Raw genomic sequence first — 12,996 nt, 5'->3', positions numbered from 1 at the left:
CAGCATTTACCACCTGCTCTGCTACTCCGGTTCCAACCATCACCTTACCTGGTCTTCCCACTTCTAACCCTCTTCCCCTGCACAGCAGCAAAAACAATGCTTCTAAACATACCCAGGTCATATCCTCAGCTGAGAACCTCCCAGGCCTCCCTGTCACACTCAGCGTCAGACCCAACGTTCTCCTAATAGCTTGGGAGGGCCAACACCTGCCCTCCCATTACTCCTCAGACTCCATCCTCTACAGCTCTCACCTGGCTCGCTCTGCTCCCACCACCCTGGTTCCTTGAACACACTATGGTTCCCATCATCTGGAATGTTCTTCTGCCAGATAGCCACATAATTCCCATTTCAATTCATTTGGGCCTCTGCTTCAATGTCACTTAATTAGTGATGCTTTCCCTGCTCACCCTCATCTGAAATACTACCTTCCATCGCTCCCAGAGTATCCTATTCTGTCTTATTTTTTGTTAAAGATTATCACCACTGAATTATTATATGTGTATTTGTTTATTACATTATTGTTGTGCTTCCTAACAGAATGTAAGTTGTATGACAGAAAGAGCATTTTGGGGGTTGCTGATGCTTTCCTCACATCTCTAATGATGCTTGGTATATGACAGCTCAATAAACAGCTACAGAATCACTCCACATGTAACTGGGTGCATGTATGTGCTTCTACCACGAATTTCTATTTCTTTTTTTTTTTTAAAGATTTTATTTATTTATTTGACAGAGAGAGAAGAGCAGGGGGAGCAGCAGAGGGAGAGGGAGAAACAGGCTCTCTGCAGAGCAGAGAGCCCGACACGGGACTCGATCCCATGACCCTGAGATCATGACCTGAGCCGAAGGCAGACACTTAACCGACTGAGCCACCCAGGTGCCCCATGAATTTCTATTTCTATAACAAATGCTCAGAATATATCCCTAGGTATAAAGTAAAGGCCCATGGCCTGTTTTAGTGAGTGAAAACATGCTCAGCTCCATTTTTATTGTTATGGTTCCTGAAATCTTACCATACCACTGACATACAGCTAAATGCAACACAAATCAGTTTTCATTCCTGAAGAGAATACTGGTTTTCATGAATTCCATTTTTTCATGATGACAGCATTTTTAGATAGGCACCCTGTTGTATAGACTGAAGACTACTACTTCTAGGCTCCCTTGGAGCCAGGTTCCCACATGTGACTAAGATCTGTCTTGGGTTTTACACCAAAGTGTCATGAGGTAGCTTCTGGGAAGTTTCCTCAAGAGATGACAGTTATGAATGCTTTCTGCCCTATGCTTCTGGGTCTGTTCCTCCATCCTGTTGCTCTGAATGTGGATGTTGCCATCTTAGAGAAGGAAGATAAGGGGCAAAGTCTAATGAAAGTATGGAAGTGTGCTGGTGGGATCCAGGCCCCCCAAAGAATCCAAAGGACCAGAGTATCATACTGTAACCTTTGGTCTTTGATTAATGGGGAAAAACTAAACTGCTAACTTACATTCAAGCTACTAATTGTGAGGCATTTCCTTACTTTCTGATGACCTGAATCCACAGCTGGCTGTTGTTGATCTCAGTAAAAGCTGTAAGGTTCATTTATCTTGGGACAGTGAGATTTATCTCCTCCTTTTCTTCCCCCTCCCTCTTTTCCCTCCCTCCTCCCTCTTTCTCTCTCCCTCTTTCCTTCCTTCTTTCCTTGTTTCATTCTTTCCCCTAAAATTCATACCCACTCATAGGGAGTAACTTACTTTCATAGTATCCAATATTTGGGCCCACCAATTTGGTAGCCCCTCAAAAGAAAACTGCCTCCATAATAGTTAGTTTTCTATCATTTGTGTTTAGAAAATCAAGTCTACTTTCAGTGGACATGAATGATTCCATCATTAAACTTTCTTCTATTTTTTTCTCCTTTTTGGAGATAAAATCAAAATGAAAGTGGCTCTTTTGAAATGAGTATTAAAGAATTAATGAGCATTGATTATTCAAATGAGTAATGGAATAAGTATCAAAGAATTTCAGGACAAACAGTAGATCTCACATATGTAAGGTTATAATTTGCTATTAATTTTGCTTAAGTAAAATATCATTATTCTTAATTTAACTTGGGCTATTAAAACACATGATATTTAACTAAATTTTATTAGAAAAAAAATCACTCTTATTGTAACAATTGCCCATGCCTGGTTTAATATACTTAGTTTGGCAGACAATATGAATAAAACCACTAAGAATTGCAAAAACAATTCAGGCTTGATCATTTTTGGTCTTTGGAGGTAGCTCACATTTCTCATAAAGTTATAGTACAAGGCAGACAGAAGCAAGAGAACGAGTCTAAAAAGAGGATTCAACTGATAATTTAATTACAACTATTCAAATTATGAGACTAGAGCTAGATTCAAGATTATGTGCCAAATAGGGATGACATTTGGCCCTCTTTTAGGCAAACCCTTCCCCTTGTTGCTCCTTTCGAGGTCATGAATTCTTTCTTCTATTATTAGTTATTCATGCACTCATTCATTCATTCATCCACTTATTCATCATTTTTCTCCTTTTCCCAAAAAACGTGTGGCAGTTTCCCCAAAAGAAAACAAGCAAAACAAAACTAGAGGTCAGCACATTAAAAAGAAGTGAGAAGTGAGAAACATCATTATCCCAATGAAAATACTTCATAAAGTTTAACAATATTATTATTTTTAAATAGATGAGCTCATGAGAAGAGAAAATACTACATACACAGAGGATATTCACAAGCAGAATGTGAGGGGTATCAATGCAAACCAGCCCAGGAGGAACCAGGGGCGGATCCATGCCTTGGAGTGTGAGATTTAATGTTTATGCAAGGCAGGATGCTGTCAGGCACTTCATTAATGGGAAATTGGCATTGAGCTCTTGAATAAAGTCAGAAGCCATAAACTGCTGGCCTACCAAGAAACAGGAAACCTAAAAACTATGCCCAGCAGTCTGATAATTTTCAGGGAAGTTGACTAACTAGAGCGATGAATGGAAACAGAGTCATCCTGAAATGAGATGCCCCAATCTTGCTCCATGCTAAGGGGTTAGTCAAATTCACATGACCTGTTTAGTGAAGGGACCCTGACCTTGACCTGAAGTTAACAAAATACTTTGACTTGAACTGGTGAACCCCAGAGACAACTGGCAGAGACAGACTGAAAAATATATCCTAGTAATGCCTTCATAACTCAGAGGATGTGCAATCACCATGGACCCAAACCCCTGATGCTGGGGAGCTCACAGGTAAAATGACATATAACCCAAGGAGTCGTGCCACCATGAGTCCACAGAGAGACCCCACAGCAGAATTCATGCATTCATACACCCTAATAACAGAAGGAAATAAGTGCTGTTTTCATACAATATTTTTATACAATTTCATACAATTCATTCATTATGCTAATAAAGGAAAGAAAAAATGGAATCCTTAGGTATAAAATATGGAATTATAAAAAATTCAGATTTTAAAAAGAACCCAATAGATGTCTTAGAGATAAGTAATCATTGAAATTATATACTCAATGTGGATGAGGGATTCACCAGAATGAATGCAGCACAGAGGAATAAAGAGGTGTAAGGTTTGAGGAAAAACTGTAAGACCTGGAACACAGAATGAACAGCACAAGATACAATTAATAAGATTTCAAGGAGGAAAAAGTAAGGAAAGAAGGAATATATAAGGTGATAATGTGAATTTGCCAATATGAATCTTCAGACTGAAAATCACACCTAGGCACTTAGGTAAAGAAGAACAAATACATATGGGGAAAGAGTATACTGAAATCCCAGGGGGAAAAAAGCACCCATGGTGGAAAGACAAATTATCTAAAAAGAATTATAATGGGATTGGGGGCACCTGGGTGGCTCAGTTGTTAAGTGTCTGCCTTCGCCTCACGTCATGATTCTGGGGTCCTGGGATTGAGCCCCACATCAGGCTCCCTGCTCGGTGGGAAGTCTGCTTCTCCCTCTCACACTCCCCCTGCTTGTGTTCCTGCTCTCTCTATCTCACTCTCTGTCAAATAAAGAAACAAAATCTTAAAAAAAGTTTAAAAAATTAAAAAAAAGGAAATATAATGGGTTTGATAGAAGACATATCATTCGCAGCAACAGATGATGAAATTGATGGGCTATCACCATCCTAATACTAAGAGAAAATAGAGTTAAACATAGGATTTTATACTCAGTTAAACTATTATCCAAGAGCCAATGTGAAATAAGGCAGATAAAAATACTTTAACATATAAAGAAAAAAATAGGAGCTATTGCTACTCACAGACCCTCAATGAAAGAACTAATAAATGATAGTCATCAGCAAGAAGGGAATAAACTTGAAGGAATAATTTTTTAAAAGATGGTGAAATAAACAAGGAGATTAAGAGTATACTGGGTGAGCACTGAGAAATGTATAGAACTGTTGAATGATTATACTGTATACCTGAAACTCACATGACACTGTAAGTTAATTATGCTTTAATAAAAAAAAATTGATAAACAAATAAATTGGTAAAGAACAAGAGTAAATCTAAATAAATGCTGATTGTAATTACCATCTGGAACAGAAGTCCTAAGAAAAATTATAGGGAAGATATAATGATTAACTTCAGAATATTTTAATACTATATAGTTATATACATATGTAGTTATGTAAGTACATATATTTTATATATGTATGTTATATATACCACTGTGTGTGTGTGTTTATATATAGAGAGAGTATGCGTGCACATGAGGAGGAGAGAGGAAGAGAGATCCTGACTAGTAAAGGAAAAGAAAAGATTAAAGAATACTGGATCAATCCTTTCGAAGTTAGGAAGTGGGAAGGTGCACCAAGAAAAGCAAGGTAATTGAAACATAAGAGGGAAGAAGTGAGTCCATACATCAGTAACAAAATCTAATACAAATGGAATCAAATCACATTAATGTAGAAAAATATCAGATCAAATAAATAAAAAAATAAATAAAAATAGATGCTGTTTACAGGAGGTATACCAAAACAACAATGGCTTCAAGAGCCCAGAAACATATCTACAGGAAGTGTGACTCAGGATTAAATTTGTACAGTCTGGATTGTGTGCACACAAATGTTTATTATATCATGCTCTGTACTTTGCTGTATCTTTGAAATACTTCACAAGAAGAACTATTTACAAAGGAAAAGAAACATGAAGACATTACCACGAAAAAAATGAAGGAAGACGACATTATAATACAACATAATATAATATAAATGTAATATGAAGCAAGCACAGAAAGTTCTAGTCTCAACTCTTTCCATCAGAGGTGTCCGCAGACCTACTCTGAGCTCTGTCACTGCCGACACGAGGAGGGTAGTGCAACCAGCACAGAATTCACAATGTTCATGCTCAAAATCAACTTGTTGCTCAAGAGAAACACACTACTAATTGGTGATGATGCCTGAGAGAATGAACTTGGATGGGTCCTCTTAAAGATACAACACACGGAAGAAAGATAAGAAAATAAAAGCAAAGACAGAAGACATCTCCCTGATGTTTTCTGAAAAGTGTAATCTCATGAATTATTTGTCTTGGTCCCTGGAAATTTTTGGCTTCTCTGGCATCATCTTTCGAAATGTCCTAGTAGTGGAATTACTGGATCATATGGTAATTCTATTTTTAATTTTTTAAGGAAACTCCAAACTGTTTTCCACAGTGGCAGCAACAATTTGCATTCCCACCAACAGTGTATGTAATTTGAAAAGATATACACATTATTATTTTTATTGCATTATTATTATGTTTATTGCATTATTATTTACAATAGCCAAGATATCCATTGGTAGATGACTGGATAAAAAAGTTGTGATATACCTATACAATGGAATATTACTTAGCCATAAAAAAGAATGAAATCTTGCCATTTGTGACCACATGGATGGACCTAGAGGCTAAGTAAAAAACTCAGAGAAAAACAAATACCATATGACTTCACTCATATGTAGAATTTAAGAAACAAGAGAAAGAAAAAAAGAGACAAAAAAACAGACTCTTAAATACAGAGAACAAAATGGTGGTTGCCAAGGGGATGCAGGTGGGTGGATGAGGGAAATAGATAAAGGGAATTAAGAGTACACTTATTGTGATGAGCACTGAGTAATGCAGAGAATTTTTGAATCAGTATGTTGTGCACCTGAAGCTAGTAGAACACTGTATGTTAATTATACTTGAATAGAATAAAATAAATGTATAGCATAAAAAAGAAATATTGTGCATAGTAGTAAAATGGATGATTTGAAAAAAAAAGTTCTAGTCACTCTTCTCTCCTAATTCCTTCTGATGGGTGATTATGTCTTAATTATGATGTAGAAAATATAAAAATGCTCATCCAATAGGAAGATGCAGAAAAATAAGTGAATTTATCCACCTAAGAGCAATAATAAGGGCCCACTTCCCTTGGTAATTGTTTCACTTACATAACTTTTTTAATGCCCTTTGGCTCTATCAGTTGGTAAGCTTTGTGTGTGCAGGCAAATCTACGGGGGGAAAGGAGAAGTTTACTGGGAACCTCTTCTAAAAGGGGGCAGATAGCTTGGGGATGAACATGTGTGAGCCATACTGTGACTGGTTACTTCTACAAATGCCTTTGTGTTGCTTCGTGCCCAGAAGAACATCCTTTGGAGTGCAGAGGGGAAAGGAAGACCATTTCTGTCTAGCTGGCTCAACACCTTCATGAGACAAAATGCAACCCAACCTCGGCAATTCAAGTTTTCCACAAATGCTGCTGAAGTTAAATGCAAACACACAACTAGATCCTACTAGGTTGAAAATGGTTGCTTTGGCCTTTACAAAATATTGATAAAAGCAAAGAAGATTTGTCTTAAAAGTTTCTTTCTATATCCCCAATTATTGAGAAAAGGACAAGAGTTTTGTTTTCTTCTTTTCCCTTAGACTATAGAATGAGAAAGAATCCATTACTTTAAAGAAAGTCAGTTGACTTCTATGGCGCTCATGAAGAAGGTACGAGAGAGAGAGGCAATCTAGCAATCCCAGAGTGACTGGATTTTCACGCAGAGATGGGACTAGGAGTCCACCCCGAAGTGTGCAAGTGTGAAATCTGGCTTCCTCAGTTTCTCCCCTCTGAATCCAGGTCTCTCCTGGGAAGGGTGAGCTAGACCATGACCTATTACAATCAGAAAGGTGGCAAGAGCGGACTTCAGGGAGAAGAAGGTGAAATCAGAGGAGATGGCTACGTACAGTGTGCCCAGAGCAGGTTATGTCCTTTCAATACACAACATTCTTTGCTTATTAGAAAAAACATCTAGATATTTTGCTCTTTCTGGGTAGTTTTTTGGGCTGCATTTCTTCCACTGGGCACCAGAGTAATACAGAAATCGAAGTCAGAAGGTTAAATTTATTTTGTTAAAAATCCCTATAAGGTGAATCAATATGTCCACATTGAAAATGCAATATTATTGTAACTAAGCATGACACACGGGAGCCACTTAATTTCGCAGATACTGAAATGAACTGGCCCTCCCCTGTTATATGACCCTTCTGTTTGGAAATCTGCACTCTCTTCTATCCTTTATTATAACTGGGCTCCTGTAGAGAGATACAGTGGAGAACCATAGGTACTTACTTTGGTAATACTAGAATCTGCACAACGAAGATGCAGAAGAATATGAGACATGCACAGGTCACGTAGTACTTAAACGCTGGCAGGGCGGTGGCTCGGTACTGAGGGGACAAGAAGGAAACCATGAGTGCTGTTCTCCAAGAAAGTGGCTGGAACCGTCAGCCATCAGCCTACCCATACCTACTTCCTGCATCATGAATTCTTAAGTCGCAGATGTGGCAAAAAACAAGCTAAAGACAATGGCTGCTCATCTCGCAATGAGCGCTTCCTCCCTCCAAACGAGCTATGAAAGAGTTTCTTCCCAAAACCATTTTTATGAGTCTAACTGTTCTGAAACCCATTTCAAGGCAACTGGATCACTCCAGCAAGGAGAGAGAGCAGTGGACCAGAGGGACAAGTGAGTGAAGTGATGGCACCAGCATGAGCCACGCAGGTGCTCTGGTCCCCTTGTGGGTCTGATGTCCACAGCTATGTGGGGAAAGCAGATGACTATCCATATAGTTTACTTTTGAAGAGTAGTTAGGAAATGCAATTTCCTCATTTTATTTATTGATTTTAGTCTTTCTGTTATTATTCATCTCAATGCTCCATGGCGGTAGTAAGGAAATTTATAAGACAGAGAAGGCCAATGGGCTTTGTTCTGGGTCTCTGATCATTCCATGGGCTTGCGGACCTGGCGGATGGTCACCAGAAGAGCAGGCTGGGGATAGGTGGACAGAAGGTGGGCTTAAATCCCAATGGTGTCTAAAATTTGCCTCAAAGTTGGCCCTACAAATATGTAATACCAGGGGACTGTCAGCAAAAGTTGCATTTTAAAATGATGATCACCTTCTGCTTACTTGAATATTTTCTTGGTGAATTTTGTGGCTTGATGGCCAGGATAATTCGCATTCTAGTGAAGAAGCTATATTTACATAATTGCAGAAATGTGATTATATTCTATGCATTCAATTGCACTCTTATCTTTTACCTTCTTCTGGGCTTTCTGTCAAGATATGAATTGGAATTTTCTTGCGGTATTAATAAAGGAAATGGATTTCTATCAAGCAGGAATCATTTAACATTTAAAGAATAAATAACCATCAGGATCTGTTAAAGTTATTCGAGGATAAAATGTTCAATAATAATGATCAGTTACATCAAACGTCCATTCGGTAAACTGTCTGTAGTCAGCATGTTGACTTAGAAGCAGGCAATTGATCTCATTGACCACTAACACAAAAGAAAGTCTGGGTACAACTATAAAATCCAACCCTGATGGATTCTGGATATTCTTTTCAATATCCATAAAACAATGAACTGAATTTTCTCAAGAGCATTTTAAAACCAGTGCTGTGATTTTTGCCATTAATATAGTAGCTTTTGTTCAAACTAAGCCTGTAATTATATAGTTGGATGATAAAAAATTTTCTTTCCCTTATTCCTTTTTCTAGATTAACACAAAGCAAAAGGCAAATATGATAAAACTGACCTAGAAGAGTGGTTGCTTTGTCGGCAATAATTACTTAAATCCGCGTTTAAGCAAATCCGTGTTAAGCATGTCAAGCCCAAATATTTGCTTATTTATTTGCACTTATCATAGCTCTTACTTCAGGGGTCGCAATGTGAAACTATTTAGGTGCAATAAATACTGAGAAGTTTGTGGTTTCTAATTCTCCCAAACAGATGTTGAATGTAAATCTCCTATTTTTGTTAAAAAATTAAAATGATTTATGTAAGAAACTGCAAATTTATCCTTTTTTTCTTGACGTCTTAAAGGATTTTGTTTTCTTTGAAAAACTTTTTCTAAGAAAATAGGCCATCAGGAGAGCCAGTTATGAGCTCCTGTCCCCTCCCCTTAGCCCTGGATCTCAGACCTGCTGCAGATGCCATCCCCACCAGGAGTGCTGAGCAGGGTGACTGGCCAGCCAGTGACTCAGATTTTTAAAAACTCACACTTCAGAAAAAAGAATGGGGAAAAAAGTAGCTTACTTCTCTTTCTAGTATTTTATTGTAGAACAGGAGTGAGATTCTCTGAATGTCTTCAGACTTGAGCCACTGCCTGGAAATAAAAAAGAGACATCATAAAACCAAACTTCCAATCAATGATTTGAAACTTTAAAAAAAATCATGTGCATTCTTCTTTCTTTATTGTAAACCATCCAAAATTGGAGATTTAAAAAAATGCATAATACCAAATAACTGGGTATGGAATCTAGGACTAAAATAAGGTGTGCAAATATAATATTGCTATTCACACATGACCCTCCTTGGGAAATTAGCTATTACAAACCAGTTGTCATACCAAATTGAAAGTCACGCTCCCAAAATTAAATAACTAGGGAAATAAGTCATCAAAAGGATTCAAGTTCAGCAGTAAATTTATTCCCTGATGTTTTACTGAAGTCACATGGTAGGTTCATCCCCTGAAAAATATGGTTCATAGAGAGGCACCATTTTTCTTAGCTTATAGCAAGTAATACATAGAGCATCAAAACCATTTAGAGTGTCCTCCAAGTTCTGGGAGAGAAGATCCTGCTTCTTTCACACTTACTGAAAATATATTTATTGTCATGACTTGCATTTCTATAAAGTAAAAAATTTTGCTTGAATGCATTTTAAAAATGGGTAAAAATACTAATACAATAAACAATCGGTTCAGACCACTAATGTAGTATGTTGATGCAAATGTAAACACTCTTGTGTAATACAAACATTCCCTCAGATGTTGAAAAATAAATAAAAATGATATGAAGGAATGCGTTCTTACACACTGATTGACTTTTAGAAATCGGTTTTAAGAAGGCAGCTGAAATAAACAAAGAGCTTAAGGACAGAACTTTTCTCTAGGGCACCTGGGTGGCTCAGTTGGTTAAGCATCTGCCTTTGGCTCAGGTCATGATCTTGGAGTTCCGGGATTGAGTCCCACATCGGGCTCCCTGCTCAGCAGGGAATCTGCTTCTCCTTCTGCCCTTCACCCTGCTTGTGCTCTCTCTCGCTCGCTCTCTGTCTCTCAAATAATTATATATATATATATAAAGAGCCTTTCTCTAGAACGTTGTATAACTTGCAAGTGGAACAGCAACACCTGATGTATGTGAGCCCCAACCAGTCGGGCACAATCCCACACTCGGTAACAAAGTACATGCACGTTTGATGACATAAAGATGAATGAAATAGAAAGATACACACTCTTACATTCATGAGTATAGGAGTACAAGGATAAATTGAAATCTGTGTATCAAGAAAAAAAATCTAGAGATAAATACCAACAAAATATATTACCAGGTGCTTTGGGTCATTACACCGAGGAATCTACATTTCTATTTTCCTACTTCTCTTAAATAAATACTTCTTTTTTTTTAAAATAAATACTTCTATAATAAAAAATAACCTGAGTTATATATGTATATGCATGAGATATGTTTATATAAAATGTGTATATATGTATATATCTACAAGTGTTTATAACCATATATAATTTCTTTTAAGATTTTATTTATTTATTTGACAGAAAGAGAGAAAGAAGCAGAGGGAGAAGGAGAAAGTCTCCCCTATGTGCAGGGAACCTGATGTGGGACTCGATCCCAGGGCCCGAGGATCATGACCTGAGTCGAAGGCAGATGCTTAACCGACTGAGCCACCCAGGCGCCCCTAGCTACATCTATTTCTATACCTATATATCAATAGACAGGGAGAGAGAGTATATATATATATATATATATTTTTTTTTTTAGGACAGGAGACATAAAATTATGTTTTATATAGATTTCTAAAAATATGTTAAATCTGTTCAAACAATTATCAATTCACATGAATTTCTTAATGAGGTACTTTTCCAGCCCATTGGTCAGATGTCTATGGATTTTTGACTCCCTGAGGTTTATTTGGGAGATAGGGATTTGAGGATCCAGGAAAGAAGGCCACGTAAACTGTTACACTTGACCTTGTAATGGGTAAGTACAGCTACCTACTGGTATTGGATCAGGGTCTCGAAATTGACACTGATGTTTCCCATCAGGGCTAATGACAAGTTAACCCAGGAGAACAGCACAGTGGAGGGCGGACTCCCCGGCCTACCTGGACGGCCCTGTGCCCAGAACCTCGTACCACGTGTGCGTCACGATGAGCCGGACTATCCCATAAACCTCCACTACAGACAGAGTGCTTTCAACAGAGGCATGAAGTCAGTGATGTATTCTAGTATGATTGCCATTTAAAATGAGAGCTATAAAAATACTTTTTGGTTCAAGGTTATAAGCTTTAGGTATCAGGGACATAAATTTTTCTTGGTATTTCTTATTTCTGTACCAGCTGCAGAAATGTGGTATTGTCCTGTTTGATGAAACTGGAGAAATCAAAGGTTGGTGAACAGCCAAAAGAGCAGAAGATAAAATCTGAGATAAATTTTAACCATATTCATTTTCAAAACTGTGTACTTGTTATGAATATCACACTATGAATAATGTATGCAGGTAACTTATTCAAAACAGTTTTTTTCCCCTTTATTGAGAAAGAAAAATCTAACTTCAAAATGTCCCTGGGTAATCTAAGATTGGAAATAAACTAAGAGTGAAACTTATGAAGTAGAAGTAAAAGCATCCCCACATCAGTTAGCAGAGCCCCATGCCCGGTGTGGGCCTCAGTCACCTGCCTGTGTCCTGCAGGGAGACGGAAGTGCTCGAGACCAGCTCTCACTTCCCTGTGTCCCCAGCACTTAACACTGGGTTTCCTCAGCCAGGAGCACTGGGTTCTTCCGACCTTTTCCTCAGAAGGAAGGAGAGTATATCCTCTCCACAGGCTTCACCATCCGTAGGTTCTCGGAGATGGATCAGTGCCCTTCACTGATTTGCAGGAAACTCAGGCATTTATAAACCGGATTTGGATATTTGGAAAAGGAAAGACTAGTGGGGGCTGATCTGGTCAAATATTTTTGGGAACTGGAACTAAAGAGGGGCAAAGAAGGGAAGAGGAAGGAAGGGGCAGGAAGGAATGTGTGTGTTACTTATGGTGTCCTGACATCGTTCCTGACCCAGGTGGCAATGGGATGAAGAAAATCAACCCCACCGCTGTGCTATACAAAGAGTGATCCTCTACTGATTTATCCCAAGTTTTTTGTTTTGTTTTTTTATGCGAGGCCCAGGTCAAACAAAGGAAATTCTAAACAAGATCCGACTTGTGTGAGGGGAATGTACACGCACATCCTTACTCAGAATTATTCTGGAATGGAAGAATGTAGGTTCTTACAGCAAGGAGGACACTAAAATAGAGAGAAGGCCACTTTCCTACTGTTACGGCCTGAAGGTCTACATCCCCCCAATTCGTATGTAGAAGACCTAATCCCCAGCGTGGCTGTATCTGGAGATGGGGCCTCTACAGAGATAATCAGAGTTAAATGGGGTCATAAGGGTGGGGCCCGGATGGGAAGG

The 12,996-nt window shown here is 38.3% G+C and overlaps 1 protein-coding gene across 2 annotated transcripts in view; it reads right to left on the bottom strand.

Annotated features, from left to right (window-relative positions):
• Window positions 1-12,996, bottom strand: part of ADCY2 (adenylate cyclase 2) — a 394,262-nt gene that overhangs the window by 79,287 nt on the left and 301,979 nt on the right. For both annotated transcript variants that reach the window (XM_032415329.1, XM_032415327.1), the window contains exons 13-14: window positions 9,560-9,629; window positions 7,592-7,689 (exon numbers count right to left, since the gene is read on the bottom strand). In XM_032415329.1, the coding sequence (XP_032271220.1) occupies window positions 7,592-7,689; window positions 9,560-9,629 (168 nt within the window). The remainder of the gene's footprint in view (window positions 1-7,591; window positions 7,690-9,559; window positions 9,630-12,996) is intronic.

Source organism: Phoca vitulina, unplaced genomic scaffold (genome assembly GCF_004348235.1).
Source record: "Phoca vitulina isolate PV1807 unplaced genomic scaffold, GSC_HSeal_1.0 scaffold17, whole genome shotgun sequence".
NCBI lineage: Eukaryota > Metazoa > Chordata > Mammalia > Carnivora > Phocidae > Phoca > Phoca vitulina.
The sequence above is the reverse complement of the archived record's forward strand: the minus strand, read 5'-3'. Positions and strand labels throughout refer to the sequence as shown.